The sequence below is a fragment of the Gymnogyps californianus genome, chromosome 5, assembly GCF_018139145.2.
Source record: "Gymnogyps californianus isolate 813 chromosome 5, ASM1813914v2, whole genome shotgun sequence".
Lineage (NCBI taxonomy): Eukaryota > Metazoa > Chordata > Aves > Accipitriformes > Cathartidae > Gymnogyps > Gymnogyps californianus.
The window spans coordinates 45435420-45463127 of NC_059475.1; the positions used below are offsets into that span (position 1 = coordinate 45435420).

General features: G+C 41.9%; 2 protein-coding genes across 4 annotated transcripts; one reads left to right on the forward strand and one right to left on the reverse strand.

Annotated features, from left to right (window-relative positions):
* The first annotated feature begins 215 nt into the window (after nt 1–215).
* On the forward strand, nt 216–7378 carry EIF2B2 (eukaryotic translation initiation factor 2B subunit beta). Its single transcript, XM_050896907.1, has 8 exons — nt 216–378; nt 1073–1193; nt 1757–1905; nt 2681–2844; nt 3128–3223; nt 4124–4261; nt 4983–5049; nt 5967–7378. The coding sequence occupies exons 1-8, from the start codon at nt 216–218 to the stop codon at nt 6122–6124; spliced, it is 1056 nt and encodes a 351-aa protein (XP_050752864.1). The 3' UTR covers nt 6125–7378.
* Nucleotides 7379–7442: 64 nt separating this feature from the next.
* Nucleotides 7443–27635, reverse strand: MLH3 (mutL homolog 3). 3 transcript variants are annotated; one of them, XM_050896904.1, is made up of 12 exons: nt 24335–27635; nt 20789–20887; nt 20067–20137; nt 18981–19085; nt 16841–16913; nt 16119–16190; nt 15038–15146; nt 11582–11741; nt 10353–10376; nt 10063–10144; nt 8568–8719; nt 7443–7933 (listed from the first exon to the last, which is right to left on the reverse strand). In XM_050896904.1, exons 1-12 carry the CDS (start codon nt 27633–27635, stop codon nt 7862–7864), a joined length of 4320 nt encoding a protein of 1439 aa, XP_050752861.1. In that variant the 3' UTR covers nt 7443–7861. The 3 variants fall into 3 exon arrangements, with proteins under 3 accessions (XP_050752861.1, XP_050752862.1, XP_050752863.1); XM_050896905.1 differs by lacking the exon at nt 20789–20887; XM_050896906.1 differs by lacking the exons at nt 7443–7933; nt 10063–10144 and having other exon boundaries at nt 8626–8719.
* Between the last annotated feature and the right edge of the window lie 73 nt (nt 27636–27708).

Below are 27708 nucleotides of genomic sequence, written 5' to 3' on the forward strand. Positions count from 1 at the left end.
GGGGTCAGGTGTCACCGCCCGTCTCCCGGGTTACGAGAGAGCCCCCGCCAGCCCCTGCGAGCCGCAGCCCACCCGCCGGCCGCACTTCTCATTGGCTGCGCCGCCGCCGGGGGGTGGGAGCGCTTTGGCAACCTCCGCCAATGGGAAAGCGGGACGGCGGAAGTGGAAGCGGTGCGTGCGGCTGCAGAGCCCAGCCGGTCCGGAGCGCCGCCGCCATGCCGGGCGCCGCCGAGCGCGGCTCGGAGCTGTCGGAGCAGATCGAGGCCTTCGTGACGCGGCTGCGGGGCGGCGGGGAGCGGCCGCGCTCCGAAGACACGGCGCGGCAGACGCTGTCGCTGCTGCGGAAGATCATCGCGCACGGGCGGTGGAGCCGGGCCGGTGAGGGCCGGGCGGCGGCGGGCAGGGCTCCGTGTGGCGCCGGGAGCAAGGTGGCGGCGGGGCCCGGCGGCGGGGACGGCTGTGGGAGGGCAGTGGTGGGGGCGCCTCGAGGCCGTCGGGCCGCGCTCCTGCTGGGCCCGGCGCTCCGGTCGCGGCCATCGGGTGCGGAGGGAGCAGCAAGGCCGGGGCAGGCCCGGTGCCGTGCCGTGCCGCTGGTGCCGCGGCCCGGGGGAGCTGGGAGCCTCGCTAGCAGCTGCCGGTGGGTCTGGGTTCCCAGTGCTTGTCGTGCGGCACCTTAGCCCTTTAAAGTCTGCTGTGCTTATCGGTGTCATTGCGTGAGGAGGTGCATGAGCCTCCCCCCCCTTCAGCCGCGCTCTTTCCTGAGTGGCGGCCGTCCGAGCGCTGAGCATTGCAGCAGCAGGTGGTTTCCTCTTTCACTAAACTCGCTGCTTACGGCCTTCCCTAAGTTTCGAGTCTGCCTTGCGTCCAAGTGATTCGTACTACAGAAAACCCAGTGGAACGAACCGCTCTGCGAGTGGCTTTCTGCTCACATCTCTGTATTTTTTCTCGGTGTTGCATTACTAGTGCCAGAGCCAGCCTCTGGCCGTGGGGCTGCTGTGGGGTGGGTGCGTTGGTTTGATGCCTGCGTGGGTTCGCTCTGGGCAGCGATAACCAAGGCCCTCCCCTCTTTCAGGAGAGCTCATGGATCTGATCCGGACAGAGGGCCAGAGGATGACGGCAGCCCAGCCATCTGAGACAACCGTGGGCAACATGGTGCGGCGAGTGCTGAAGGTCATTCGGGAAGAGTATGGCAGGTGAAGTGCCCCTCTCTTGCTGTCTGTACCCCTCCTCGGAGCCCAGAACAGCTCTCCCATGCAGTGTGTTCTGCTGCTTCTGAGAGACCCCTTTAGTTTCCATCACCCCCTTTTCCGACCTCTCCTATAGAGGGATTCAGCGACTTTAACATCAAAGGAAACCTGTCGTTTTCAGCGTAGCTGATGACGTTTCCTCTAGTGAAACTCTGCTTGGCGTATGTGTTGTGGGTGCATGACAACAGTCTGTGCCTTGACCTCAGGTTGTTCTCTCCTTGTGTTTCCAGGAGGGTCCATCCCACTGGAGCAGTAGCGTTGAGCCTGCTCCTCATCTGTGGGCTGCAGCGTTTGCACATGACTTAGGAAGGCGCTTTCTGGCAGAGGTTCGGGTGTCTTTCTGGCAGAGGCAGCTAGGGAAGCTCTTCGGCATGGCACGGTGTGCCTCCTGCATGTGGTTTTCCTTCCTCTCTGTTCACATCCAGGTGTGCTGCGCTGTGGGGATGCTAGTCAGCCTGGCCGTGCCCCTGCGCTCTATCCCGAGGCTGAAGGGCTGCTTCTCTCCGCAGGCTTCACGGGCGCAGTGAGGAAAGCGACCAGCAAGAATCCCTTCACAAACTCCTGACTTCCGGAGGACTGAGCGAGGATTTCAGCACCCCTTATCCTCCCCTCAGAGCTAACGTTATTGAAGCTATTAATGAGCTGCTAATAGAGCTAGGTATGGACAGGTCTGAACTGCCCCATGAGTGGAGCTTCTTATGGGATGGGACTGATGCTTCCCCCTCCTCTTAGGTGGAAAGAAAACAGCAAGGATCTGGGAGGCTTAATCTGAAGGAACTAAGGAACTGAAGTCCTGCTGCTCCCAGGACTTAGTTTAAGTCCTCTTTGGCTTACAGGGAGATGGGTGGAACATTGTGGAGGGAACAGTATGGGGGGCTATTGGCCTGTGCTCTTGGTCTTCTGGGAAGTCTTGAGTTGAGTCCTCTGAAGAAGAGTATCAGAAATATGCCAAGGTTGGACTTAATCCCTGTGCACATATAACGTGACCCTCGTCACAAAGCACTGTGATACATTTTTCTTTTTCTGCGATCTCGTGACAGATCAGGCACCCAACTTTCTGAGGCCCAGGTTGCCCTGCCTCTCCTTTCCACCTGGTTCTAGTGCTATTGAACTGTAAAACCATTGAATTTCTGTCACTAGTTGTTGTGTGGGCACGGTGGTTATCTGGAATAGTGCTGACACAATCCAGTCCCCTCACGATGGAGTTTTTAATACAGCTATTTCTATGAGTAGCTAGGGAGCATGGGGCATTCAAGGGCCAGCTTCCTGGTCCCTCTCCACTGGTAAGAACAACAGGGAGAAAAGCTGCTCCTGCTCTACCAGTGCTCATAGCATCGCTTTAGTAAAAAATGATCTTGTTGGAGGACAGCCCTAGCAGCACAAGTGTTGCTTTTCCTGGCTGCTTTTCCACCTGTGGCTTCCTTCTGTTGCAGAGGGCACCACTGATAACATTGCTATGCAGGCGCTGGAGCACATCCACTCCAATGAGGTGATCATGACCATTGGCTACTCGCGCACGGTTGAGGCCTTCCTGAAGGAAGCTGCCCGCAAGCGGAAGTTCCAGGTCATCGTGGCGGAGTGTGCACCATTCTGCCAGGTAAGGCCCTGGCTGGCTGTCTTGTCCAGGCACCATGTTGTCCCGCGCATTCTTACTGAACTCTTGTCTCTGGACGCCAGCTGAACATTACGGAAGTTCCTCTGCAGTGGAGAAACTGAAGACAGCTCGTTATCCTACCCTGTGTCCTTCAGTCGGAGGGCTGTATTTGTGCTCCATCACTTGGTATTTTTGCAGTTCAGACAATAATTGAGTGCTAGTATCTCTACAACTGCACTGCAGGAGCTATTTCCCAGGGGACCAATTGGATTCTCCCTCTTTTTAGGGTCATGAAATGGCTGTCCGACTGTCTAAAGAGAACATTGAAACTACTGTCATGAGTGATGCAGCTATTTTTGCTGTCATGTCTCGAGTCAACAAGGTAAGGAGGGCTCCACTGGAGGAGGGAGTTCACGGCAGGTTGGGTGCTTAGGCCTCCAAAACCAGCTGCAGGTCCCAGTAGTGATGGATGCATTTCTTCACTGAAGACTCAAAATTGTAATAGTCCCTCTTTACAGCTGGGGTGGAGATTCAGTGTGGAACCCCAAGTCAGTATGATGACTAACTGCACGGTGATAGGTTTTTCTGCCTTAGTGGCTAACAGGCAGAACAGTTACAAGAAACCAAGCCAGGAGAGCCTCAAAGGATTAACCTCAGTTTTTAAAGAGGATTGAGCAAAAAGCAGCATTTCCAAATGGGAGAAACTCCCCTTGCCTGGAACACAAGATGGGTGGTGAAGGGAATGACCAAGGTCTGTCTTTTCGAACAGACCTGTTCTGTACTTTTATAGAGATGAAGACTTGGCACCCCAAACTAAAAAAAAAAAAAAAAAGTACTTGTAATAAAATCCAGGCGCACCACTTCTTATCTATATATTTTAAGCTGCTTTACATTATTCCTATTTTACAGCAAGGGAATTGTTGCAGCCAGCAGTCAAGTTACTTGTACAAAGCTTACTTTGCAGGCTTGTAGAACAACAGGGAACACAGCCCAGTTTCTGCTTGGTGTTCCCTGCAGTAGAACATACTTCTGTCCTCTGAAGTTCTCTGTGCTGGCCTCACCATGCTGGAGTCATGCTCTTGTTAGAGAGGAACGTCTCGGTGCAGAGCCAGTGCCAGATGAAACAGATCAGGCATCCAGCTGCCCTGTAACTCCAGCCTTTGGCTGGCTGGCTGTTCTGACAAACTCCTCCTCCAGCTCATCCAGCAGGGTCTGAGCCAGGAAGCGTTCCTTCCCCAGTTTGCTGTGGAACATGCTATCTAATGCTGATTTGCCTTTTAAGGTCATCATTGGTACAAAGACAATCCTGGCCAACGGTGCCCTGATTGCTGTGAGTGGGACTCACACTCTGGCACTGGCAGCTAAACACCACTCCACTCCGCTCATAGTGTGTGCCCCTATGTTCAAGCTTTCACCGCAGGTAAGTACAGCAGCTCTTCAGGACTGCACCTGCTCTACATAGAGGTGGGGGGTGATTTTATGCTTGTGGAAGCTTAGGGTGGAGAGCACCATCTGTCCCAAGGTGAAGTTGGTAAATGAGCCATCTCCCCCATCTAGTGCTGCTACTTCGGATAAGAGATCCTCACCCAAATCTGGCACACCTCAGGATCTCCTTGAAGCACCCTCCTCTGCCACATGTGCTGAGTAAGCAGTGCATTGGGTATAAGGGTGTAGACCACTGCCTACTAGAGACTGACATCACCATACTTACTCTTCTTCAACCACAGTGGATTTCAATTTATATCTTTAGTGTTGAAAGACCCTGTGTACTGACAGAGGAGGTAGATGGAGATGCTCTAACTTACTGTTAGAGCTGTTTCTTACACTCAGCACTTTTTCAGTATTGTCAGATGAAGTTGCAGACTGAGGAAGTCACTTCTCTGCTCCAGTTCCCTAGGCTTTGCAGAAGGGCAGCCAGGTCACAGAAGGCTCTAAAAGGTCTGAGGAAAAACCTTTCTCCTGTAGATGTTCTAGAGGTTCTAGGCACAGGCACTATGTAATTATTGTAAACAGATGTAGTATCACCTGGCAAGTCATCTTCCTCTGCTTTAGTTCCTTCCAGCACCCAGGATCTGTTTTCAGTAGGATAATGAGGCAGTCTCTTTTTTTTTCCTGACCTTCCTGTACTCTTTCTCATTCAGTTCCCTAACGAAGAAGATTCATTCCACAAGTTTGTGTCACCACAGGAAGTGCTGCCATTCACAGAAGGTACTGGTTCTTCTTTATACAGGCTGGTCAAGCTGGTTCTGGCTATAATTTTTAAATTTTTTTTAATAGCTCACATAAAATTTAAACATAAGACTGTCCTGTAACCCAAGACAGAAAATCCTTTCCTGTTGTCTTAAGCAGAAAAAAGTGCTGGGAACCATCCTATTTTATACGTAACTTTCTATTACAGAAAGTACAGAAAAAGGATTTCCTTTGAACACTATCTTTGCACTTTTGCTTCTGCTCTGAAATAGTCAGTGTTTTATTATAGGATTGTGATAATGGTGCCAGGCAGGTGGCAGTTTCCTGTGGGACAGAGCAGATGCCTAACACCGAGGGCAGCTTCCTTTCCTTCCTACAACTCATGTTAACTTCTTGAAACTTTGTTATGTTATCCACTTGTTGAAACCCAGTATCTCTGCAATGGGCTTCCCACACAAGCATCATCTTTAGAAAGGCGTCAGCTCCCAAACCCATTTTCAGATAGCAAAGCCTCTTTCAAAGTCCCGTTTCTATGTGACAAAGACTTTTGAAATGAAGATAGCAGGTCTGGCACAGGTTTTTGGTTTTGGCCGTCTGAGCTTTTCTTTAAATAACAACTTTGGCAGTACCAGGATTCTTGTATTCTAATTACATACTAGCAGGTTTTTTGGTGATTAGTAAATCTACATCAGAGGGGATCTGGGGTTTTTATCAGTAAAAACTACCAAAAGAGAGTGCTGCCATTCATCCAAGACTGCTGTGTACCCGTAATTCAATGACATCAGTGAGGAAGTTGGAAAGTATTCAGGATGTTCCAATACTGACTTCAGGGTGGCATGTGCATAGCCAGTTTCTTCAGGGGCTCAGGAAGATGTGCAGAAGGCTAGATGTACTTTGAGTTGGTTTGTCTAATATTGCTGCTATTCACTTTACAGGGGAGATCCTGGCAAAGATCAACGTTCACTGCCCAGTGTTTGACTACGTCCCTCCAGAGCTCATTACTCTCTTCATTTCTAACATTGGGGGTAATGCGCCTTCCTACATCTACCGCCTCATGAGTGAGCTCTACCATCCGGATGACTATGAACTCTAATGCCATGAAGCACATCGCACTCCAGACTCTCTCTTTCTCTTTAGAAAGATACAACAGCTAATTAAAGTGTACGTTGCAAAGACGGGTTGCTGTGGGGAATCAGTGGGGAATTTGCTCAGCAATGTCTCTCCTACCCAAAGCAACAGAAGGCAGAGCTCTTGTACAGGTTTTGATCTCTGCTGTGTTAGAAGCCATGTGGAGCTGCTAACCCACTTGGATTTTGAAACAGCAAGGCATACATGTAACGCTCTGGGGCAGCTAAGCTGTTACTTCAAAGTATGCTGCAATAAAGGCTGTTCACAGTGATCTCACTGTTAAGCACATTTTCCATATGCAGTTATTTTGTTTCTTTAACTAGCAGGAGTTTTACCAGTGTAGTGAGTTGCCTGCACCTATGATGCAGTAGCAGGCTTTAAGGTGTGCTTTCACGTATGAATGTGATAGGAATCCATTGGCAATTGTCTTCAAAATGGATTTTTTTGGTAGAATTTTCTGACAATTTTTGGTGAGTTGCTGAAATAAACATAAACCAGCTTTTTGTACAATGCTGGAACGGAAATTCCATTCTTGATGAAAGGGACCTCTGCAGGTCTGCCATCAGCTAGCTTGTCCACCTCTGTGTCAGAAGGCAGAGCTCAAGGTCTTGCTTTGCTTATTGTAGTCTGAGGGTCTTTCCTCTCCTGTACTAATTGAGTGACTGCAATTATTCTTCTTGGGTGGTCATCTTGTCTCATTTGGAAAGTTCTTGATTTTTGTGAGGGGCAGCATGGAACATCTTAGATATCTCAGGCTCTTGCAGATCAGTCAGATCACTTTTCCTTTGTCCCTTTTATCAATGTATGGCAATACACTACACCACAGTTAAGGCATCAAATGAAAGTAGTTTCCATTCCTTGTTTTGCTTTTGGTTCAGCAGATGTCAATATCTCTCTGACTTGGTTTTAAGTTGGATGGCTGTGATTAAACAAAGACGTCATCTTCTTTTACCGTTCTGAAATAAACTCTACTCCTCTACCTTAGACTGAGACACAAAATAGAACTGGACCCTGTAAAAAGAAGTCTGCCTATTGTAAAAAATGCCATGGGCTATTTAGTTATTTCTGTGGGGGTAAGTTTCTGTACCCTGAGAACATGGGACTATGCTAGGATGTAGAAATCTCTCACTCAAGAATGCAAACTGCAGGGAGCTGGAGAAAACAGCTGGGTGTGTCATTCATTGCCTAGTTAAATAAAAGGAATGTTTTTTGATCCTGAGTTGGCCTATATATACTATGAAGCTGGACGGTCCTCATTCCAACCACTGCCATGAGCCCAAGGAAAGAGTTTAGTGTTAATTTTATTAATAAATACCTCCCCATTTTCAAAGCACTATAAAATACATCATTAATTAAAAGTCTCCACTCTATTATGCAGAATTATGCTGTGCTCGCAGAGAAAAAGCACTTTAGTAACTGCGAGTGGCTGCAACTTCTTGCCTCCAATAGTCAAGCACTGACATAAGGCGCAGGTTTACAATGTAATTCCTTAATGTTGAAGACACTTCTCCAGGCTACGAGGGTGGGCTCCTCCTGCCATGTTCTCCTGGCTGGTCTCTGCTTCTTAGGTCAGTACTCGGAGCAGAACTTTGGTGACCGCACCGGCTCAGAAACTTGGCTCCACACAAGGTATTGTGTAACAACAATTGTTGTGTACCAACACTTCTAGTGGTTGCAGCTTACAGACTTAACTTTTTTTTGATTAAGGTCTTTTTTTTCCAAATAGGTGCCATGCTCGCACCATCTTCCGCAGTCTAGCCAAATTAGGTTTAGCCTGGAGGGAGAAAAATTAAGGAGCACTAAATCATAACAAGTAAATGAGCTTCAATGCCTCCATACTTTTTGCCCTAATACAGTCATTCCCAAGTCCTTCTGACATCTAATTCAAAGTCCCACCTGACTTTCAAGAGAATCCAATTTCATAACTCAATATAGCACAGTTATAGCAAAAGGGAAGGAGTAATGATTTTATTTTTTTTTTAATTTAAATGTTGCTGTTTCTTTGCTTTTTTTTCCCATTTTATAGCATCTTAAACTTTGGGGAAGTAGGCGTTTGTTTAATTAGCATCTTTGCCGCTGGTAGAGTATCAGAATTTACATGTTTTCCACTTAAAAACTGCAAACGCTTTAAATATATGCTTAACTTTAAGGACTAGTGGACCCCATTCAAGTCAATGTGACCATTCAAATGAAATATGGTAAGATCCTTGCTAAAGTGTTTGCAGGACAGAGGTTTAATGTTCTAAAGTTTTATTTTATTGGTAACAGCTATGTAAAAATTCAAGTAAGATACAGCCAGTGGTGATGGTTCCAAACTGGCCCATTCTAGTTCTAACACATACATACATGACATGCCTCATAATCCAGAGTGTGGATTATCAGAGGCATATCTGTGTCCCACACAGTACCTGCTTTTCCTGCTGTAGATGGTCTGTGTCTGCAAGAGGCATCATGGAAGGTCTTCCATGAGCACACTGGAAGGGCAGCTGGCAAGATGACAAAGCTTCAATAAGCCTGCAGCTCTCCTCCAAAGTCAAACGCTCATTAAACTTAATAGCTCCTGAAAAAAGATACAAATTCTTGCACACGCTGCCAAAGAGAATTCAAGCCACCCAGCAGAATTCCCTCCACAGCTGTGGTTTTCACAGAAAACAAGGCAGCTCCCAAAGATTAGCTGGGAGGCTGCAAAGGCAGCCCAAAGGCTGCAGTATGGCAGCCTCAGGGCTTAGCTCAATTAACCAGCCTGCTGCATAAGGATCAGCTTTCCATGGCCTAAACTTCCCCTAACCCAAGTCTGATGGATAGTAAAATTATTAGTTTTTGGCTTTTCAGATGACGTCGCAAGAAGCAAATGGGCTTTTTTTTTTCCTTTGCTTTTTTTTGTGTGTGTGTGTCACAACTGAAGATGCAACCAGTTCAGAAATCAAAAAGTATTAAACCAAGATGACAGCTAATATCAGTTCCATAGGCTTTATCAGTTCTACATGCCTGCCACTGACAGGCCTGCCATAAGCCATAAGGCTACCACATACTAGCCCTGCCAATAAGTCCTTTCTCACAAGTGAGCACTTAATGGCATCCAGAGGAAATCCAAGCAGAACATTAGGGAGTCATTTCAGAGGTGTTTGCAACCTTCAGCCTTCACAGATGCACAAGACCATCTGCAATCTGCCTTTCAGCCATGGGACTTTTTTATATATTAAAAAAATTATATATTGCCGCCATTTGTAGAATGCAGTGACACTCAGTGAAAATAGATGCTTTCGGTTCACATTTACCCCGTCAGCACAATCTTGTTAATGCTGTATATGGCACAGGAACTGCCACAAGAGGCTAGAGCTACTGCAGTCTACACCTGTAAGGTCTGCTCATTTCCAGGTGCTGGAAAGCCATAGTCCCTTAGAAGATGTAAATTCCTACTGCACTCCATCCAAAAATACTTGAAAGGTCACAGGCACACTGAAACTGCACTTTTGATACTTATATGAAATAAAAAATGCTTTTTGGGAAGAGTGTCTAAGTCCTCTTTCCTGCTTCCTTTCAAGGAGTTTCCAGCACGTCCCTTTGCCCCTTCACAGAGCTATTATTTGAATGGTTTGGAGCTCACGGATGAGTGCATCTCAGAACTGTATTCTATTTGTGTTTCACGTGAGGGCTGGAAAGTACGTTAGGCCGATACATGAATAAATCAGAGCAGCATTGCTTGTCCCTCACAGTGCTGTCCATGAAAACACCATTATCTCCTCATCCCTATGAAACACACAGTCTGTAATCCTGGAATTCCTGCAAACACATTCTGAAACCACTGCCCCAGGGAGAATGTTGTGTAGAGACAGAAAGGCTAAAATAAAAAAAAAAAAAAGAAAGAAAGAATGACAGAAAAGAAAAGTACAGTTTCCCTACCATGACAGGCCTGGGAAGCTAACACCTTCAGAAACGTCAGAGGCAGTGTCCCTCGTGCTCCTCCTCCTGTGGTCTGCACTAACTACAAGTAGTAAGGGAACATCATCTTACTTTCCATTTAACATGAGAAAAAGGAAGAACTGTAACACAAAGGAAACTAAAAATGAGGAAAAGCTAGTGGATTATCTAGTCCACCTCTCTCATTTGAGGCTTAACACATTTACTGCCTTTGGTTCATTCAGTAAGCTTTGCATTATTACGGTCAACTTCAGAAGCAGACAGCAACTCACCTCAACTTGTTCTTGAATAAGCTCCTGGAAAGAAAAATGTAATATCATTAGTTGCTACTTCTCCCTTTCATTGCCCATACCCTGCTTTGTCCACATCTGTGTATAATTTACTGTGTAACTGCCAGAACCAGGAAAAATGATGCCGTTGCTAGTACACTGACCACAGTGTGAAAGATCTAGCTGCAAGTCCTGACCTCTCACAAGTATCTTATCAGACTTCAGACTAATCACTTAGTTTCACTCTGTCTGTAGAATGGGTATAATGGAACTCTTATACTTCAGGGTGCAATGAATGTGTGGTATCTTTGAATAGCTGCCCTTTCTTCTTTGGATAATAGTCCACATGGATGTCATTTCTGATGTCTAAAATGCAATGAATTCATAATCATGAATAGGTGCCACCAGTCCTAATGAAAATAAAAAGGACTGCAGAATAGACCTGGCAAAATGCTCGTGAGATCTTGAGGTGTCAGCTAAGAATGAGTGCTCGTGAGGCACGGACCTGATCCCCTCCTCCGCCACTTTTAGTGCTCTTGGCTCCCAAATCACACCAGAAGAGTGCACTTTGAGTTCTTCCTGATTATAGCAAGGTTGGAAAAGAAAATTTAATCAGATGAATCATCTTCTCTGTTTCTTCTTTTCATATCAAGAGATGTGTGGCAAGACTGGACTGATTCACAATGGCTCAGCCTAGTGGCTGAATATGGTACTCCAGAAACAATTTTTAAGGAGTCCTTGAAGCCATTATGATTGTGGAGAATTGTTTACAATGGAAACTGCAAGTAATTAGTTCAGCAATTTCTTCCTCAAACTGCAGAACACCTGGAACAGCAGCTCTTAGAAAGCTGCACTGCTCATGTAGAGATTTCACGAAAACAATTTTAATCCTAACAAGTAATATTTCTGTATCAGCAATATTAATCATTTTACTTTTCATTCAAGCATTTACTGTTCATTCAAGCATTCATGAGTAGTAAACTGTTGAAACATCTGTACTATATACTGTTTTTCTTAGTTTCTCCACCAGTCCAAGTCTGAAACAGTCTCCTATCGTTTCTGTTATAGTTCAGGGATTTCAGTTGTGGGACTATTTAGCTACTAAAAGGGATGGCACCCACATCTGCCAAGGGACTTCATTGTCTCCCTCATAACAGAGATACTCTAATACCCTGGGCCATTAACACAGAACAAGACCCAGTATCACAATTTCACCCATATCCACAGCTGACCTCCACAATGCTTTTAGTGACAGGTTGTCTTTTCCGTCGTAATTCATTGGCTTCTCTTTCTATAAAACACAGTGGCACTTTCCTCACTAGAATCAAGGAGCTGTTGGTCTCAGGAAATGATAATTCAAGACCCAAGTCCTCCAAATTTTTGTAGCAGCATCTGAGGAAAAAAAAAATACCAGAAATAAGACATCAACCACATTAGCTATGTCTCCACAGCACATGTAAATATTTCTGTAGTCCCCATATATGTTTCTTCCTGCAACAGTTTCCAATCTCAAAATCCATGCATCATGAGATTCCAAGTAATTTTGCCCTTTCAGCCTACATTCAGCCACGTTTCTTCACTCCAATCAACCATGCATATTTCATGTTCCACAACCACAAGATCTAAGAGTTCCTGTATTATGTGGAAAGAAGCTTTATGTCTAAATTTATAAATCTGCCTTTTCTAAAGATGCACAAGGTGTCTGGTTCAACACACAAACACTTCAAATATTGAAATTACACAGCATAAAGACTCCTTTAAGTCTAACCTAAAAAAGTGTGATTTCAGTTGACACGTAATAGCAAATACTTAAAATGGAAAAAAATACTGTAAGAAATTTATGCTGGTTTAATGAACTTTATATCCCATTAAGCAAAGAGAAGCCAGGAAACAACAATCTCTAGTTAATCTGACATATGTCACCCTGTGGATGGAAAAATACACACAAAAACGGGACTTCACAGCAGATGAGAACTTGTCTTCAAAATGAAAACAACTGTAACAATATATAGTTTATTTTATTAACTCAGGGAATATTCACTTAAAACAAAGGTGGTGAAGGTCAATTTTAGAAAAGAGATTCTTTGAACAAAAAAGAAGCTAATCTAAACTTAGTAAAATCAGTCACGAGAATAACACAATTATTAGCCTCCATATGGAGATGACTTGTGTAATTCTACCCAAAAAAAAGAAGACATGTATAGCCTTCGGCAAGAGCAGAGAAAGACCGAAAAAGCCCATTGTGGTGAAATGACAGAATCCAAGCAGCTATTGAAGTCAATAAGGCCTTTTTTTTTTTTTTTTTTAAGGGGGAAAAAAAAGGAAGTTCAAGAGAGTCAACAGAACAATGCATTACTACAATGGTTATTAGACAAATAACAGAATCAAAGCTGCAGGTGAACCAGAGGTCCAGCTGAACTATTAAATAGCAAGCATAGCTGAAGAGAAAGGTCTTTTAGGGAAGTTAATTTATTTCATTACCTCAAACTTTACCACAGAATACAGTCATACTCTGCCAGCAACAATAACAACAGAATTCAGATTTTTACATAGTACTTTTAATTCATAACTTTTTAGTAAGGATAGTCTCACAGAGTGATTGTAAAAAGATGAACTGCCAATAAATACTGATAAATTAAAGAGCAACACAATAAAAGCACCAGTAAGCCAGCACCAGTAAGCTTCTTGAATCAATTATCTGAAGCGATAACTGAAAATCACAACTGGCATCTGACTGTGCTGAATAATTTAACCAGTGTCCTTAAAAGAAAACCATGCCTCTCTGATTTACTTTATCTTACTGATTTTTGTAGTATGTTTGTGATTTAGCTGATGAAGAAAAGTAGCTCACAGTATTTATTTGGTCTTTCAAAAAGCCTTTGATGCCGCCCCTTAAAAGTGGCTAGACATGCAGATGCAAAAAGTTGTCATGGATAGAGAAGTAACATTTGTCATGATTTAGAGACTACAGAAAAAAGGTATGCTGGCAACAGGTGGTCAGTGTTCAACATGACATGAGTCCTGATCTGTATCTTCATAATTGTTTATTAATGATGTGGAAAAGAAGGGGCATGGTCAAGCAGGCAAATTTGTAGAAAACACAAAATTATTTAGGTTAGCTGACACTAAAGACGATGTTGAACTCAATCAGAACTTAAAACAAGTAGAAAAATGATGAATGAAATCAGTAGGATGAATGAAAAAGGTATAATGAAAAATGGACAGAAAAACTGACTTCACTGCTCCTAAAGACAAATAAATGCAAGTTATCAGGAATAATTTGACCTATTTGTACATTTTGTTGGCTTCTACATAAATAGCAAAAACAAAAAAAAACACCCCCACAACTCTGTGTTTCATTGTCATGACCATTCAACAAACAAGCAGTTCATGCAAGCATTAGTAGCCAAAAAAGCAGACAAAATATCAGGTGTGGATATAATAGACAGAAAATACGGCCACAACTGCAAAGCTATGGTACAAATCAATGGGATACCCTCACTTGGTAGATTGTATTCAATTTTGGCCATCCAGTCTCAAAAGTAGATATATCAGAAATGGAAGACATTCAAAGATGAGTGCAAAAATAATTCAAAGTTGAACAAGAGGCATTACAAATATTGCGATGTTAGCAAGAACATCATTAAGAGGTGGGAACAACAAAGGTATCCAAATATTACTGAACTATGAACAGCAATGGTTACATTCTCACATTTTTCCCTAAGGCAGGTGGAACATAATAGTGTTTTACACTTTCCTTTGGAATTTCTGGTATTGGCCACTGTTACACAAAAGAGTTACCAAATGGATACAGCAGTGATACTGTTATGATTGGAATACACCCAAAAAGGGCTTTACACCAAAGAAGTGTATCCCTATAACAGGCAACAATCTTAACAAGGAGTGATTTAAAAGCTGTCAAGTTTGCCACAGGCATCACAAAAAAGAGCAGTTTGAAAATAATGAGGTAGTCCTCTGAATGTTAAGATAGAACTTCACCTGAAAATGAAGAACAATGCAGGGAAAAAAAAAACCACATGCATGTGGCAGGTGACAGACAGGGATTTTGGGGAAAAAAGTTTGATTAGTGTCCAATAGGTCTCCAATAGTCCAACAACAAATCTGTATCTAAACTCTTGCAGTACAAAAGTTAAATACCCTAATAGTAGCTAGGCCACCGTTCTGAAACATTCGGGAAACAGTGTTCATTAGTTACTCTTGGCAGGCACCTAGGATTAAGGAATGCATTTTTGAAGGATTCACAATACAAACTTTCCATACCCCATCCTTCTCTTCTCAAACAGTGCCTGCTAAATCAGTGACTAGATTGACACTATGGGCACTGCACTCCAGCGTGCACTCCCAGGTCCTAAGCCCCAGACAGTAGGACTGGTGCAGACTGCTTTGGCACTCTCCTTGGCCCACACATGAAGGTTTACTTTCCCAGGGAAACCAGAGCACATTGCAGAGGCACAGAGATGGCACACCACAGGGTTTTGTCTTGAGATGTAATGACGTGCCTGAGAAGCACACCTATTTTCCTCAGCACAGATATAGCCAATTGGTCTCAACTCAGGAAAGAATCAACAGCTTCTTTCCTGAGCTTCATGGTAACCTAGCAATATATAGAGATCTTCCTGGTCAACAGAGTCATCCCCAAAAGTTTAGAGCTATTGGCCATTACTAACCGTAGAAATCTTCTCTGTTCTTCTGTAACTTCAATCTCCAAAGGGGGAGAGATGGAGGAGGATAGTAATTTCTTCTTGCCACATGCTGCAGCTTCCTTCTCATAGGAATCTGTGAATGAATCGTTTAGAAGTATCCCCTCTTAGAATATTTACGCAGGCATTACCCTTAATGACCCTATGGTTTGGCATGTAATCCTCTGTTTGGATTAAAAAGTGACCACAGAATGCCTTCTCCTGAAACTTGTGGAGGACTGGGAATGTCACAAACCAGACATCTAGTCTCTGGGGAAGGGCTGGTTGATGCCACTTTGTTTTTTCCCACCAGTTCCAAAAAAGAGTCACCCTAAATAGCAAAAAAACTACTGATATATTTAGTCAAACTCACAGAGAGCAATTTTTCCACAGAAAAGTCTGACATAAATGGCATTAAAATACTATTCATTAAGCATTTCTCCCTTCAGTCTTTAACTTTTTTCAGTACCTGACCAAAAGGAGCAGTGTTCCTGGAACCCTCTCTGCAGGAACTGTGCAGTATTTGTTGATGAAAGAGAAGGTCAATGATTTTTAAGTACTTGATGGATGGTGTTGTGCTTTTTAACACTGAAACCAATGGCTAATGAGCTTACAGAGAAGACTATTATCCCTTTGCAAACAGTTTCAGACTGTGGAAATTCTAGGCTTTAAGCACAGTATTCAGCTAAAAAGAAACCAAATGAACTATGCTCTTTACTCTGTATCCCACGTCTTATTCTTCACAGCATAACCACATAATCTTATTGATGTTGTTCTATTTCCTCTTCATTGTTTTTCCTATCAGTCTTCCTGCTCTTTCATTATGTCAGGACTATTTTAGTTCGATAGTTCTGTGGGTAGGGAGTACATCTTCTATTTTTGGAAACGCTGTAACAATTTTCAGCTGCCAATACTATGACCGCTACAGATACTGAATGTCTGTACTCTCCTAGGGATCAGGATAAAGATGACAAATGAATATCCTATTGGTTCCATACATCCCAGACAGCTCGTTTGTACTTTTCAGTGTACTGCTTATCTTTTTTCCTAAGACCATCTGAATCCTCACCTGCAATAAGCTGCTCCAAGCGGATCCGTTCATGAGCTGCATGTTGGTCCACCAAAATCAAGAGGTTTCCATCTAAAAAAGCACCACAACAGATGAGAAATAGGCAACTTTGTACCAGACAACTGCACAGATTGGGAAGAATGACCACTCCCTAGAGGCCACATTTAGAAGATAACTATCAGCCAGTTTTACAGAAATAAAGTGAGAAGGAGGCTGCGCTAGCAGAACATAAAGTCACCACAGAACAGAAATTTAGTGATCCAAATTGGCATTTAAATTAAGGTAATCAGATTGAGTCAGAAACTCCTGTCTATTGACATCTTCCTCTAACTTCAGAATGAGAGCTGAGGTCACCCACAAACTGTTCTGTTTAATACAGTCTTTAAAAACGCTACAAAAACTACTGGTTTTGAATGCCTTTTTTGTACAGTTTCAGCAAGCTTCAACAATTAATATGTCCAGACACTGTGAACAGAGTCTGAAAGATGTTAGTCATTTGAGTACAATCTATTTTTATAACACTAATCTGAAGGCAGTAGGAACATTCAACAACGTCCAAAATAAAGATAAAGAAGATCCAGGAAATTTCAAGTGGACTAACATTTTCCTCTACTCACAGTATCATCCCAAGGCAAGAAGGGAATACAAACAAGACAGTGTTCCCTCTGCAGTCTAACTGCACTTGACAGCCACTTCAACTTCATGTTAATAACCACTCTTACCTGCCTTTTTGTCCATTTCATTCCTAGTGTTCATTAAACAAGCAATAAATTTATTGTCCACTTGCTGAAGAACCTGTAAGATACTCAGAAAAATCATTACCCAGTCATAAAATTATTTTTAAAATGAAGGTAAACAAAAGAAGACGACAATCAAAATGGATCAAGCACAACAAATAGCTAGTAGGATGATTAGGGGAGTGGAAACCACATCTTTTCTAATCCCAAAGGCTTAAAGAATTTGGCCTAGCAAAACTGAGACTGAGAAGGTATATAATTATTCTTTATAAATACAGTGGGGTCTAAATATGGAAAATGCAGCAGTTATTTAAGCTAAAAGACAATACTGGCAGAAGGTCAAATGACCATAAATTTGGTCATGAAACAGTTTAGTCTGGAACTGAGAGAAAGTTTCAAAATATCCAAGAAAATAACTCTGGATCAATTTTTTCAAAGAAAGTCATAAGGGCAAGAGCTCTAATTGCTCTAAGGTGGAGCTGGAAATTTACAGAATGGATTAAATAGTCACGCAGAAGCCTCCTTGAGTTGGGAATTAAACTGTGCACAGCAACTCTGAGTATTTGATTTGCTGATATCACCGAAAGAGAATGTAAACAACCTTTTTTAACCTGCCCTGTGTTTAAGGACTTGTGCTGATCATCTGTAGGAGCCAGGAAGCATTTTTCCCCCTCATTTTCTGATGTAGAATTTGCCTCTGTGACTTGATTCCACCTTGCCCTCAAGCATCAGAAATCAACCAAAGCTCCAGGGAATACTGAGCAGGGATGCACAATGCTTTCAGTATCTTATTGTTAGATTTAAATTAACAGATGTGGTGTTAGGGAGTAATTTCTCCCCAAGTCACATACATAGAGCTCACTCTGAATTCTCTGTCTCACAACATGTGCATTGTTCACCTCCTAGGTAAAAATGAATAGATGATCCTATTTCTTTGCAGGGATGCAAGACATTAATGATTCTTTTTATTCTTTTCCTGTGGCATGATGTGACATTTTGTGCTTTTGGTCTTTTCTACAGAGATTCTCAAAATTACTACAGGGTACTGAAGGCAGTATATAGCTTCTTCAGAGATAGTAAGTGGTAATTTCTTCTAGCTTTACCTTCTTAAAAACATACAAAGGAAAACATTAGGCAGGTAAAGTTAATCACAGAACCACTTAGTAAGTTTTAAAGAACAGTTCTTATATATGAGTGAACAGAAAAATGGTACCTTCCATTTTCCAGCTTTCCTCTCCTGTCTTTTTGAAACATAATCTGTTTACTGTAATAACTTTATTTACTCCTGTTATTCTTGCACACAGAACATAAGTAAGGGAATCATTTGAATCCTTGTCCACCCTGGAGATCAACATTATCATGCCCCACACAGTCAGAACCTGCAATCTCAAAGTCAGCAACCTGATTGCATGAGAATAATGCTAACTGGGCCTGTAAGCCTTTTGTCATTGGGATGCAAGAGAGGGAGAGAATCCACTTTGGCATTTCTATCCAGGCAAACCATCAAAGAATGTAAGTTGAAGCCATACATTTACATTAGCTTTTAAGCTAACATTCAAAACATTTGATAAAGAAGCACTAAAACAGTTAAACTCGATGCTGTGATGCCATTTTTAAGAATCACTTTTCAGGGCAGACATAAATCTTAAAGTGAAATTTCAAGTCTCTCCACAAAATCTGGGATTTGCTTTTGAAACCACTCTGCTGAAGAATTAAATTTCTAAGGTCAATAAAAATGGAAGATACATGACACAGATTTCAGAGGAATACGAACTAAGCAAATGCCTACAATAAATATAAAAAACTGCCCATTGAAATATCATTTAGTTAACAGTGTTTCTAAGCAGCAGTAACAGGGCAGCCTCTTGATTTGATTTAACCATACGGTCAAGGAATTTTAGACTCACTTGCAGATAGCTGATTAACCATGAGATGATATTAAGATCTGGCATGACATATGTGTCTGCCGGTATCACACAGCAACCAAGAATTCTGTTTGTGCTATGAAAATTAGGGATATGAACTATTTCCCTGGATACCTCTTTCCCACCAGGCAGAAACATCAGCAAATCTCATCTGCTGAGTGGGAACTTGGGGTGAAAACCAGTAACAGATCATATTGTACCTGCATTGAATGAACCATGTCTTTGGTGAAACGATAAGGATACAAGATATTGTGAATTTTCACAGCCAGATTGTCAGCCTGACTGCTGGTCACATCAACAGCAATCTGTAAAAACAGAATTACAGATCAAGCAGGCTATAAGGGATATAGCAAAACACTCAAACACACACAAAATACCCCCAACAAACCAGCTTTAAGGAAAAATGGAAATTACTCTGTATTTTGACAAACCAAGCTTCCTACACAAGAATAGCACTAGCTAAAGATACCATCCAGGAATCCCTCTGCTTTCATCCCCATATACTTTCCCATCTGGGTATTACCTGCTAACTTCAATGCATTCAGCTGATTTCAAGTACCTATCAGAAAACCTGAAGTTAATTATCAGCCTACGTGAGCTCTCAATGGATTGCATTACAAAAGATGTATTACCCTGAAATGAGTCAGAGTACACGTCACAGCAGCAACTGAACAGAACTGTTCCTTTTCAGAAACTCACCAGCAGGTGGTTTGCTACTCTGTCCCTATTGTTTGCAGGTGGAAATGGTTACATACATATGTTTACACACACACAACATGATGATTAAAGATAACGCTACCTCATGACAACAAAGGAAGTTTTTCTAAAAGCTCCAACATTGTTTCCCTCTCACATGTTATAATCCTGCCAAGCTATAAAAACAACTATAGTAAAATACACTTTTAAGACCCATTGCATCCCAGAGAAGAAAGCTGGGTTATTTTAACTCGGTCCACAAAGAGGACAGACACTATATTACAATTTTGCCATTTGATAACTTTTAATTTGAAGATGACTATCTCTGTAGAGGGAAAGACAGCTTACAATAATGTTTTGCTTTTGAAACGACATAAGGCAAAAGATTAGCCTAATACCTGCTTCTCTGACTTTGAATAAATCCACAACAATGACTTACATATAAACAGTCTATAAAAACACATAACTGCCAGGTCTGTAGTCTAATATATCGCTGAATAACTGATATGCAACAGTTACAATATTTGCAATTTGGTCCCCATGTCAGAAAATGATTTGTATTTTAGCATGAGATGCGAGGTAATACTTACCTCTGGGCAGGGAACGAAAACAGGATTATCCCATTCTGAAAGCAATGACTGGAGAGACACTCCTTCAGCATCTGGGAAAGAAAACACAGATAACACAGGGACTACCACCATCCATCAATAGAAGGTGCATTGGGTACCTCTACCTCACACAAGCATTATTTTTTTTTCCTTCATAAAAAGAGGAGAATGTACAAATAAATAATGGAACATGAGACTGGGCTTCTCTATTGTCTGCTTTAGCTAGGAAGGACACTGTGCAGCTTTCTGACTCCTAAACATGCTGCAGCACAATTCAACAGGCCCTGGAAATGGGGTGGTGGGGGGGATGGAAAGAAAGACCTGTTTAGCTACCCACTCGTTCTGGACAAAGCCACATACCAAAAAGATGATTTCATCCTTTCCACTGCAAAAAAAATTGTGAGGATTGAAGCTATTTTTCACATTCCAAGGTTGGAACGAGTTCAAAGAAGGGAGTAGGTAATTATTCTTTAAACTACTGACATAATTCAACACAGAACTGGGTATTTCATCCTGTAAATAAGTATCCCCTAACCTGCCTTCAACCCTAAAAGATTTTTTTTTCCCGTTCTAGATTTGAGATGACTCACACGGTCCCATTGTTAACAGACCTTGAGTAATTCTGGGTTCCTGTTGGGACATCTGGGAGAATTCTTTGATTTGTTTTGACCACAGAACACTGTGTCCTGGAAAGCTGGCCCTACCTCTCAGATCCCGGCTCGCTAGAGTCTTCTCTTTTCGAGGTCTAGGAAGGAAGGGTAGCACAATCTCACTTCTAAAGGGATGACACTTGAACTGAATTCCTAAACACAATATAAATTTACTGCTGCAGATTCAACAGCATGCAAAATTACAAAAAGCTATACAATTATTATATTCTCATAAATCAGTGTGTGCTTAGCCCTGTACAAATTAGAGTATCCCGCAGATTTTGCAATCTAACATTGAGAAATAAGAGCATGTACATAAAAAGCTGAGAATTATCAGACACACCACCACCAGGAAATGTATTTTAAAATATTACTGTGGCTTCTGCAAGACTGTCCTTAAAAATTGGCTGCTGCTTTAAACATGTAACAATTATTTCCAGAATTAGTGCAATCAGAAGTGTTATCCCCAAAGAAAAAGAGGAGGCATATAGTAGTCCGTCAGGTATCAAAACACTCTTGAATTCCCTCTATTAAGGAGTGGCAAAACTGTCAGTCTATCAACACTCCTATCAATACTTAATACAGTTATCAGGAACTTGTAAAACTGAAAACTACAAGTCAGTGAGACCACAAGATATCAGACTTAGCCTAACAACATGTTCCTACCCACCCAGAAATGATTTAATGATATTACAAACCTGCACTGTTATCAAGATTATTAAGAAAAGTGGCTCAGATTTCCAGCGCAGTGGTAAACATTTCACCCTTCCTTTGGTACAATTCAGACTTCTATTCTTTGTGAAATAATAATGAATTAATAAAGTTCCTTTCTACTGAGAAATTAAGGGTGTGCATTCAGGAAAAGTGGCAGAGTGATAACGCCAAAGAAAACCAGCTGCGTGCTGATAAGCTCAGTATGAAAAGGCTCTATGAGATCCTAGGCCAGTTCGTAGACTCCTGACTGTTGGCTCCATTCCAGTAAGGACCAATGATGGTCCTACCCTGGGGACCGAGAATCCTTTCAAGAATCCAAACTGGCAGCCCAGCATGAGAGAGTAACTCAGCATTCCATTGCCATAAAACCCAGAATAGAGGACAAGATGGCCTGACGTGATTCCTGGTAAACTGTGGCAAATTGAAGAATGCTGCCTAATTCAGACTTTGACAGAACTTTTATAGCTATAGTCATGGAAAGATACTATCTCCCAAGTTCACAGAAGCATCTGTCATCTATATGAACAGAAGTCCAGTATTTTATACATGTAATAAACAAAGAGTCATCTCCTTGCTTCTTGTTGCACGAAAAATCCTTGTTCAGGATATACATTGTTCATAAAGCTAGGATTTTCTGGCCCAAAGGCCAGTGAGAATTCAGAGCTGGCACAGATATTATTAATATGATTTTTCTGACAAGTAACATCAGAAAAGGTGCTGAGGATAATAATGCATCTACTTTATACGTGCAAACCACATACAATTACCATACTTGAGTATTCATTTTCACTTGCCTCAATTAGATCATTAAAATACACTAGTGTAATGACATATCGGTCAATAATGTAATAAAAGTAACAAAAAATGCAAACATAGCTGGCATAACAACGAAGACCAAGTTGAACTGGGCTGTTAACCTACTAAAAATGCATAGCATTAGATTATTCAAAAAGGCATCTGATGGTGAAATAAAGCTTGATAAATTTTCCTGTAGCAACTAGTTTAATCAGTACAAAGATGCCTGAGTCTAACCTACAAAATCTAGCATTTCTGTTGAGCACATGGCATGTGACTGGAAAAGATAGCAGATGGCCACTGCTGTCATGGAAAAGAGGATATGGATTATTCTTACCTCCTTCCACCTGTCACCAACCAGTGTAATTTCCCTAAATTTGTGTATGAGATGCTGTTCTTAATAAATCATGGGACTATGAAATTCTAAGTCAACACCATGGGGTTACTGACACTACTCTAAAAAGCAAAATGAAAGCATACCTAGCAAGTGAAGAAATTATTCTGCTCCTGGCTCTTAACAGCAGTCCAAAACAGTGCTCAACATCAAGAGATATGAATGCTGCGTTAGAACACAGTTATGTTTATTCCTATGACTAAAAAGAACGAATATCCTTTGCTTGAAAAACATGTGAAAGAACAAGTTTGTTGAACTTTGAAAATCTAAGATCTATAGGGTCTAGCCAGAGTCCAAATACCTTGTGAAGGTTTAAGAGGTCCGACCTTCAACCTAAGAAAAGCAAAAAAGCTGCAGTAGACATCTCACCAAAGAATAACACCATTGACAGAGTTAAGAAAGAGTGGCACCATTGATACGATGGAGAGTAACACCAATGATAAGGCTAAGAAAGAACAATGCCATTGGAGGTAAAAAGATGTGACACAATATACATCTTCAAAGACTACAGACTACACATAATCTAAAAGCATAAGAGTACGTGACATAGTCTCTTCATGAACACGAATGCACTATCCAAACATTTTGGACAGAAGATCAAGCTCCACATCTCAGTGCTACGGTTGGCTACCAAACAGCACTGTGGGCAACTGAAACTGGTAAACAACTTCAGTGGAACACAATAAATATTAAGAATTATTGGCATCAATTATTATACTTAAAAGGGAATAGCTTAACAACTGAAACACCTATTGCACCAGTGTTTCTATGACTGGTGATAAAGAAGGAAGTAACAGACAAAAATGGAACAAACCAGAGGCTATCAAGATTGATTAGACAAATATTTCACAGGAGAACTATCTAGAAAGAAGTCTAAACTACTTTTTCAAAACAAATTATGCAGTATAAAATACGGTCTACATGTGGAATGGCTGCATCTTCGCTCATAAAATCTGCCTATAGATTTTATGAACAGAATGAAGAACAACTTTGAACAAAGATATATCCATGGAAGGAAAAATTATCAAAGACACTATTCTGCCAAGCCAGATCAGGAGGACACAGAAAGCCAAACTCAACAGATAGATCAACGAAGACTCATGAACACCACACCACTGAAAAACCAATACAATGTAGTGTCCTGTCACCCTGGAAAAGCTCCACTATCAAACCACCAACAATGCTGTACAACATCTCCTACAAAGCTAAGTGTGAAGGAACAGCCTTCCAAAATCTGCAGAAAGGAGACCAAACATTCTCAACGAAGAGTTAGATTTTTGTTCATTTTTCAAGGGTTGTTTTACATTTTGTATGCAGTTAGGACAAAATGTTAAAAACCACAAAATTTTTCTAGTACACTTACTTTAAAGTGTGTCCCTCACTTTTTATATGACAACAATTATATATAACTGTGATCACAGTAAATGTCATGATGCCCAGACAGCTGCCTGTTAATTGACAAGGTGCTGGCATTTCTTTTTACTGGCTTATTAAAAACTATCTTTTAGTATCTTGAATGTTAATGTTTTACTGTCTCCATAGTCTCCAACACTTTCCTGCTTTCCATACAGCTATTACACGTATTACAATATTTCAGTATAAACTGTCAGGTGCTGTCAGCAAGACATTTTATGCACCTAGCAGAACACAAACTGGTTTCCCCATCCCATTTTTACAACAACCACCACCCCTCTTACCATTCTTTGAGACAACATTCACAGCCATTGTTGTTATATCTTGAATGCAGGCAGCCTGAAATCCTTCAGTAGGAGGAGTGCTGTAGGTGCTCAGTCCAGTTGCTTTATTGATGTATATTGTCTTACCCGACGAAACATCAAAATCTTGCAGCCAGTCAGAACACCACAAATCATTCCTGGGATTGCCTCTGCTTGTGTTGTCTGCAGAGAATTCCCAGTTACTTGGGAAGGTCATATGGGGAACCTCAGTATCTTTCAAATTTTGTTCTGAGGATTCATCTAACATACTTTTATCTTTACAGATGATGTTAGCACAATCTTTTTTAGCAGGTAATGATAAAACACTGCTTGAAGAGACTGTGTACTCGCCTTCTATGCTGCTGAGTGGTGATGGGCTAACAGTACTTTTCACGGACTCTGCTCTCGTACTGTCTGATTGCCAGCATGCATCCCCCTTAGAAATGCTGTAATTACATTCCCTCATTTTTTCCACTGAGGAATTATATGTTTGACAAGCATTGTACAAAAAATCATTATTTGAAGATGTAAGATCAAACGAGTAGTCATCTTTTCTACTTGAATCTGTTTGGAATTGTTCACCAGGTTGCTCTACTTCTTTGTGGTCACTTTTCATTCTGGACAGTTTGGATGATAATGATCCTGGAGATCTTTTACAACCTGTATTTTTTTTACTGACCTGAGAGTAATCAGACAATGTCAAAGGACTCTGACAAAGGGCTCGTTTGTCCTGTGAAGTTTCTCCACTGCAGAATAAAGTCTCTTCCAAAGAACCAAAAACTTGGCTACTATTATTAGAAACTGTATCTTCCAAAGCTGGAGTTTCACAAGTGCTCAAGCTACTGTGATTGTCATTCTCATTCTTTGAAAAGTCACAATTAGCTTGTGAATTAAAAACTGGGAGACCAAATTCTCTCCGCTCGGACAACGGTGTTGGCAGTGTACACTTGACTCTCCCATAATATCTCCTGAACTTTTCTAACGAACCCAGCTGTGTGCACAAGCTCAGCTTCTTAGAGGGCTGAGATCTGGGCACAGCTATTTGTCTTCTAGTGCTTTTTATAACTTCATCGTGAGGAACACCTGAAGAAGTTGCCAGCAGCAATTGTGTAACATTCGATGTCTCACAATGTCTTTTACTGGTGGCAACAGGCATAACTATCTCCTCACTCACCTGATTTGACAAAATCTTGTCTTCTAACCACTCATTACCATCAGCCATGCATACTTCTCTGGTGTAAGGAGGTGTATATTCCTTATTTGTATTACTGGAAATATCCTTAGCATTTAAAGACTGAATCGGAAAATTTACTTTGTGGCCAAAAATATCCTTGGCATTGACAGGGCCAGCTCTACACTGCATGTTCAATACAAGATTTGTTTCTGTTTGTTCACGTTCATGTCGGGGGTCATTTTGCATAACACATGTTATGAGGCCTGTAGAGCATAATTTTGATGGTATTGAACTAACAGCCCCTCTTCCAACATCATCTATCACTTCAGCTGTTTCCCTGTCTCCTCTTCTTGCATTACACAGTCTCATCAATGAGCTTCCAGAGACAGTTTCAGGTCTCATTTCTGTTTCAGTAGGGTCTTCTCTCTCAGATGGCGATTGAATAACATCATTATTTAAGACATGGACCGTATTGCTTTTCTGCACTACTTTGCCTTGCTGGCTTCCCACATCTCTTATGTAATTCTCTGCACAATGCTGCAGGTCATCGCAACTGTCTATTTTTCTTGTTTCTGATCTGGGCCCTCCACTGAAAGAGGAACGAAGACTTTCTGAAGGTTTCAGATGAGTATCAGACGCTTTTTGGGAACTCCTAGTGTCTTTTGGCTCCTGCTCTGAGATATTTGATATAATGAAATCAGAAGCTGTGTCATCTTTGCTGGGCAGTGGAATCTCCACTTTGTTGTTTCTACATGGATCAGATGGTTCAGCAATCTTCTGATTTGGGGCGATTTCAGTTTCCTGTAGATTTTTATTTGACTCTAAAAGATTTGAAGGGTTTTTTCCAGTCATGGATTTCCTTTTGACATCTTTTGATTGCAAGTTACACATTTCATAGGAATCCACAATTTCATCGCGTGCTTTCTTAAAACTGTCTTGGATGCTCTTCTCGTCAGAGAGTGAGGGCTTCAGAACGGGAGCGTTATACAAACAAAAGTCATTATCTTCATTAAATTCTCTGATGTCCTCACTACACGGTTCAATAAATAAATGTTCTCGTTTCAAAAATGTTTTCACTCCTTCCTCTATGCAAGTTAGAAGAACATCCCAGTTCTGGAACTCAATTAGAGTCTTTGCAGGTTCCAGACACACATCATAGTCACTGTACGCACAAGTCACGTTGAGAATAAAGATCCCGTACAACTCTGGGCCACACCGATGGCGACCAGGACTTGAACTAGCCTGTCTGCTCACAGGGCCACTTTTGGCCTTGCAAATGACACTTTCTTTTCTTAATAAAAAATCAATTAGTTTATGTAGTCTTGTCTTTAAAACAAGCCTTCTATTCACATACAAGAACTGCATATTCTTGTTGTAATGTCCTTCAATACTGATATAACCACCTAGCTCAAATCCCCCAGACTTATGATTTATTTCTCGTAACTTCTGCGATCTGCCCAGTCCATAAATTTGACAAAACCGAGAGTATACATCTCTTGTCTTAGGGAGCTGAAGCACCATAGAACAAGAAGTGTCGTTCCTTAAAGAAAGTGAAACAGAGGGATGCATCAGCGAAACAGCCTCTACTTTCTGTCTCACTCTCTCAAATTCCAACACAGGATCCATACACTTTCTCCTCACCGGTAACTGATGGAACAGATTACACACGGTCACTGTAGTTCCACCACTTGGTCTGCTCAATTCAGCTTCACAGACTTCCAGCGCTTGCCCATTGTGAAATAGTTTCACAAATGTTTTTGCTGTCCTGCTGGTCTTAGATGAAACTTCCACTACGCTGGCCATGTTGGCTATGCTTGCCACAGCCTCCCCTCTAAAGCCGTAGAACGTCAGGTTCTCCAAGTCTCCCAGTGAGCTGCACTTGCTGGTGAAGTACCGCTTCCCCATTGCATTTAAGTCCTCTCTCCCCATCCCGGAGCCGTTGTCTACCACCTGGATCTTAAAAGCTTCCAAATCCACCCTGATAGCTACGCATGTTGCTTTGGCATCGATGCTATTGAGGACAAGCTCCTCAACACACTGCCCCAGTGAGTTGATAGTCACTCCAGAACGCAGCCTGGCTCGCACATCTTCCACCAAACGTTTGATCATGTCAAAATCAGATAGATGAGAAACTCAAGAAACTGCAGGGAGCTCACTCCTCCATGTTCCATAAAACAACTCC

What these genes read in the sequence shown, in the direction of transcription:
- EIF2B2 (XM_050896907.1), top strand. Translation starts at nt 216, where the DNA reads ATGCCGGGCGCCGCCGAGCGCGGCTCGGAGCTGTCGGAGCAGATCGAG. An exon ending in CGGGCGGTGGAGCCGGGCCG is followed by an intron (nt 379 to 1,072) that starts GTGAGGGCCGGG and finishes CCCCTCTTTCAG; the next exon opens with GAGAGCTCATGGATCTGATC. An exon ending in TGAGCTGCTAATAGAGCTAG is followed by an intron (nt 1,906 to 2,680) that starts GTATGGACAGGT and finishes CTTCTGTTGCAG; the next exon opens with AGGGCACCACTGATAACATT.
- MLH3 (XM_050896904.1), bottom strand. Translation starts at nt 27,635, where the DNA reads ATGATCAAACGTTTGGTGGAAGATGTGCGAGCCAGGCTGCGTTCTGGA. An exon ending in TGAAATGGACAAAAAGGCAG is followed by an intron (nt 16,191 to 16,840) that starts GTAAGAGTGGTT and finishes GTGCTTTTTTAG; the next exon opens with ATGGAAACCTCTTGATTTTG. An exon ending in AGCTTCCCAGGCCTGTCATG is followed by an intron (nt 8,720 to 10,062) that starts GTAGGGAAACTG and finishes ATCTTTTTTCAG; the next exon opens with GAGCTATTAAGTTTAATGAG.